Source organism: Carya illinoinensis, chromosome 1, assembly GCF_018687715.1.
Source record: "Carya illinoinensis cultivar Pawnee chromosome 1, C.illinoinensisPawnee_v1, whole genome shotgun sequence".
Lineage (NCBI taxonomy): Eukaryota > Viridiplantae > Streptophyta > Magnoliopsida > Fagales > Juglandaceae > Carya > Carya illinoinensis.
The window spans coordinates 25,623,893-25,629,603 of NC_056752.1; the positions used below are offsets into that span (position 1 = coordinate 25,623,893).

The window sequence follows — 5,711 nt, forward strand, 5'->3', positions numbered from 1 at the left end:
ATTAAATTAGAGCACTCATTTCCTTGATGCCATAGTGGCTCTGCTACATCTTGGCCAAAATTGGGTAGCCGGCAGCCAACCTATGCACTCATCGCAGATGGGGTGGCTGGACCACCCCTTAGGGATGGATAGCTACCCTTTTCAAAGTTCTTTTACAGAAATGAATCCAGTATTGTTCTACAATAAAAAGGCTTACCATTGAAGGGAGGGAATATAGATAAATTCTAGATGGAAACTTAATACAGCTAGAAACAAATGTAAAAGGTGATTAAAATAATTGGTGAAAATGAGGATTTGCAATAGCTTTTTAAAAAGCAGGCAGGAGAAACACTAGATCTAGGACCGTTAAGTGTGTCACCCACGCTTTGATGATCACATGATCTGGTGAAGGAGCTGATAAAACAATGCCAAACCGGATTACCAAGACGAACCAAACGTTTTGGAAACGTTTATTTGATAATACAAACCAGTAAACACAAGCCGTTCCATTATTACAGAATGTCGACAAATGAGTGAAAATGAGAGATTGAAACCCTCTTTAATCAAGCGGAAAGCAACTCCTATGGCCAAAAATAAAGAGTCATAACTGACAAGTCCTCCAAAGCAAAAAAAGGAGTAGCATCAATAAATGCATAACTTTGTCGTCTATGCTTCTTTGAGCAGACTACAGACTTCAGACTCCGTTGGAAGTGCAGGGATTGCTCCCTTTTTGGTAGTTGTAATGGCTCCACAGGCATTTGCAAATTTGAGCACTTGCCTCAGCCTCGGTTCATCCTTCAACAAAAGTAAAGGTAAAAATAAACATTTAGAAGACCTATGATTATGGCAACTGCCTTAATTCAAAATCAAATCTGTTTACGATGATTTCGTTAATTCAAAATCAAAATATTTAACTTTTCAGAGAATGAGAGTGCTTACTTCAAGTATAGATTGATCATCCACAATCTTGCTGAGTAGGGCACCAATATATGAATCCCCAGCTCCAGTTGTATCCACCGTTTTGACATGAAAGGCCTCCACTTCCCCATGAAAGTTCTGTTTGTGCAAACAAGTAATGAAGAGCTTAAGGCAAATGAAAATTTTCTGCTTAAGCAAATTAATTCCATTTGTTGAAAAATAACTTGTTGCACAAGCATATATGGTAACGAAGATTTGTCAGTTTAGGTTGGAAGTGTCATCCAGTTTTCGAATGTCACTTGGCTTAATATAGATGATTCAGAGCTCATTTATCCCGCCAGAATAAATATAGGTTTATGAATGAAGATGTCACGACAAAGAAACAGAAACAAAAACACGAGTAAACTTTCCACCCTTGTGGAACTTATTGTCATATTATCCTACCACGACTTCAACAAAGAAAGTGTTTGTTTCTAATAATATAAATACAAAGATCTAACAACAAAGAAAGTGTTTGTTTCTTAGCTCTCCATTATTTTCTTTAAGTTAGTTGCCTTTACAAAAAATATTTGGCTACCTGGGCAGCATATTCTGCCTTGATTCATATGAGAGTGGAGCCAGATGAATCTCCCCAAAAAGATTGCTTTTCATAGCAGTTACCGCTACGCTTAGGTCACAATCCTTAGATTCATATATAACATAAAACAAAGTGGATTGACATATCCGAATTAATTCTGCATGATGACAACAGCAAACTTCAGGCTTATATTTAAGGAAAATGCTAAGTTGCCCCTTCCCCATGCCCCCTCAAAGTGACCGCTGGTCACAAATATTTTTTTTTTATAATTTTTTTTTTACTTAGTGATTAAGGAAATGATTTTAAGTGTATTGATATTTTTTTTATATCTTTTAAAAATGTTTAAATATATTAAAAAAATCTGAAAAGAAAAATGAGAAAAAAAAAAAAAAACCGCTGTGCGGTCAAAAGGAGCGGTGCACTCTGGGCGGCAGAGTAGCACCGTCCTATATTTAAAAACATTGCAAACTTCCCTTATTCCAGAAATAAAAAATGTCCTACACCCAAAACCCCATTGATGGAAAAGTAAATAATAAATCTCAAGTTGGGGGAGTTGGCACTGACTGACTGAAATGGTTAGGTGATAGTGACTTTGTTTTCCAAATTTTTTAATGTCAAGATATTGTAAGCATACCCACTTGCACTGCTAAAGAAAAGAAGGCCAACCGACAAAAAGTGTGAACAGTATTTCCAATAGCAAAAGGCAAGGCCCACGACGCTATGAATGCGTCTGCAGTCTTCTCAAAATGGGGAAAAAAGTTGCTCTGATCAAATTGCAAAAGTTTATCCATTATTTATTTATTATAAAGTTTAAAGCTCAGCTAATCAGCTCCTGCCAAGCCTAACATCCTATTTTTCTGTGGAAGTTTCATCCTTCAAAACCATCACGTAACTATCACAGCTATCTACTTTAAAAGTCCAGTCTTTTTTAGCTAACAGTCAAATTTAACAGTAAATAAACTCAGAAAAGCATACCTTGGTGTAGTATCTGCAGCCTTTCTCACCCAGAGTGACAAGGAGCAGCTTCAAGTTAGGGTGCCATAGTGACAATGCTGCGGCATCATCACACTTGTTACTTCCCGTTAGGAAATCCAGCTCCACATCGCTCACCTTAATGACGTCCGCCTTATCCCATATGCTCTTTATCCGCTTACACGCCTCCTCCGCTGACGGCCACAGTGGCAGCCGGAGGTTAGGGTCGTAGGAGAGCAGGGCACCAGCATCCTTGGCCACCTCCATCGCCTTTAGGTGTGCCGATCTGCATGGCTCCACGATCAAGCTTATGGATCCGTAGTGAAATACTTTGGCCTATGAACACAATTATAACAGGACTTGCTTAATTCCAGAATATGAAATGAAATAGGGTCCAACCCATTGGAAATTCATTGCAAGGAAAAGAAAGTTGAATAAAAAGAAGAGATAAGATGATTAAAAAAAAAAAAAATGTTGACTAATGAGAGTGACACAAGGAAAACAAAACTCAAAAATGAAAGAGACCAACCTCCATAAATGGGAAATCTCTACAAATCAACGCAGATTATTGGCTTTCTCTCCATATTTCTACAAGAACGCCATTTTTTTCAACCTAGAGATGGTAAAATCATTCAACATAATGGATTTCTCCCCTCAAATAACTCTCGTGAACGTGGATTTTTATGGCGAACTACATAAAGTTTTGTTTCTCTTTATTTACATTTTATTTATAATTTATTCTATAGATGAGTATTTGATCACCATATCAACGCCCTAACTACCATGTGAGCCATTCAACCTAATTGTTGGACAGACAAACCCAAAAAATTGCATCAACATCAAGCATAATTATTTTAAAACATTCGTTTCCCGGAAAATTATTATATTCTTTCAAGATGTAGATAACGTAATACTAAATAAATCGTCTATATGATACATATTTGGATTTTGGTTTTTCTAACAAAACTAATTATCTGAGATATTTAACTATTATTTGCCAAAATTTAGCAAAACTTTAGTCGAGATGAAGGAAGTAGAACGTCATAATTGAAAAAATAATGCCAACTACACGTTCTAAATAGATCAAACTCTATGCAGACTTTTTCTTTTGTTAAAAAAAAAAAAAAAATAGATCCCACAAAGAGACTATACCAAAGTTGATTATTTGAACTTGTAAAACTCATTTATCAGATATACCAAAGCCAAAAGTTTTGGAGAGCCGAACTAATCCCAATCGTCCGAAACAGGGCGTGATTCCAACCATTCATTGCCTCTCTCTTATTCAGCACCTATTTATTGAACTTATGAAAAATATCGGGAAAAATATTCATATTAGGCCCCCATATTTAATGTATGAATAATTCCGTTTATCATTCCCTCGAATAATATATTCCTTCTATAATAAATCTGTGGTATATAAATAATAAGTAAAATAATTTAATTAATTTATTAAAAATAAAATAAAAAATAATTTTAAAATAGAATTGTGCTACACCCACATATCTCCACCACAAGGGAAAACTTTTTTTTTTTTAAAATATTTTAAAGATTTAAACATTTTTAAAATTATTTCATTAATTATTAAATAAAAAATTCGATCATGATTTTTGGGTGTGACTTTTTATCCGTAAAAATATATTTTTCAGTAAAGTATGGGACCCACTTTAGATGACGTGGGCCACACGACATGATTTCTGACTCCGGTCGCACGTGAGATCGGGCAACTTCCCATCGTTCATTGTAGATAGAGAGAGAGATCGCGTTGCGCAATTTGCGGAATCCACAAATATACTCGTGGGACACCCGACAGTGCCGACACCCTGCCAGATCAGGGTTTCTTACGCAGTAGATCCCAATAACAGGCTGTGAGCCTGTTACCCCGTGAACCCGCGTGAGATTACCACTTCTCCTTCCCAAGATCCATGATGACTAATAAAACGAAATATCTTTTCCGGACAAGATCAGAGAAAGAAAATAATGGCAGCTACTAATAGCGAAGTTGAAGTTTCGGAGGGAGAGAGAGAGAGAGAGAGCGAGAGCGTACGGATCTAATAAGTTCGAGGTTGAGCTCCTCGGGCCGGAGGAGCATGTCGGCGCTGGGGTTGCGGTAAAACATGAACTCACGCTCGCCGTCGGCGCGTAGGGTGACGAAAGCCAGAGCGGTGCGGGCACCCTGATCGAAGTTAATTCCGTCACCGGAGACCCCGTTTTGGTCCAGGATCCCGGCAAGCATGTGGCCGAACTCGTCGTCACCGAGCTTGCCAACGAAGGCGGCCTTACCGCCGAGCCTGGAAACGGCGATGGCAACGTTGGCTGGGGCTCCACCGGGGGCCTTGAGGAATCCCGGAGCTTCGGCCAAGGAAACCCCGGAGACGGTCGGCACGAAGTCAATCAGCATCTCGCCGAAACTCACGATCAGACCGCTCCCCGACTCGGGCACCTCATTGTTTATTGACGAAGCCATCAGAATTGAATAATTCAATAAATATTGGTCTTTTGCAGAGACAGAGAGAAAAAGAACGAGAGACTTTGGGCGAGAGATTGTGGTGGTATTTATAGAGAGAAAAGGGACGGACGGTGGATTGGAATCGAAATATAATATATGTAGAATTAAGGAGAGAAAATTCAATAAATAAAACCAAGGGCAAACTATTTTCTTTAATTGTAATTAAAAACATTTTGTGTAATTAATTGTGATAAATCAGAAAATCCATTTGTATTTTTGATCCGTGGGATCGCCAACCATGGGCGGCCTCATTTGCGGGGTCGAATGTTTAACCAATTATAATTTTGCGCGTGACAATGACTCATGAGGTGGTTGTCCACACCTAATATGACGGAAAAATAAAAGATAGCTTCAATTCTTTAAAAGAATATGTATTAAAATAACTTATGTGGTTTACATTTTAGAAAAATCGGTTCTCATATGCTAATTTTGAATTATTTAATCCATCTGCCGAGTTTAATCATTTTAATTGTTTCATTATAATTCGTTATTGAAGTCAGGTGAACGTTTGTGATTGTATATTATGTGCCTTTTTATTAGAACACCCTAGAAGGGCTATTTCCCTCCCGGCCCAATGGGTTGGGCCTGAGCAAGATATTGAAACTCATCTCAACCTAGATCTGACTCTCTTAAGGTCCAAGAATCACCAAAAAGGACCAGCGCACAAACTGTGTGGCTTCTCACTCTCACTCACTTGTAATTGGCGTGTTGGGTGATTAGATTTAAGATTTTTTTCTTGTTGGTTGACTAGATATATGG

The 5,711-nt window shown here is 38.0% G+C and overlaps 1 protein-coding gene across 1 annotated transcript; it reads right to left on the reverse strand.

Annotated features, from left to right (window-relative positions):
• Positions 1-417: 417 nt before the first annotated feature.
• LOC122313924 (fructokinase-2) lies at positions 418-5,030 on the reverse strand. The gene is made up of 4 exons (XM_043129251.1): positions 4,491-5,030; positions 2,450-2,782; positions 919-1,035; positions 418-774 (listed from the first exon to the last, which is right to left on the reverse strand). The coding sequence occupies exons 1-4, from the start codon at positions 4,908-4,910 to the stop codon at positions 646-648; spliced, it is 999 nt and encodes a 332-aa protein (XP_042985185.1). The 5' UTR covers positions 4,911-5,030; the 3' UTR covers positions 418-645.
• Between the last annotated feature and the right edge of the window lie 681 nt (positions 5,031-5,711).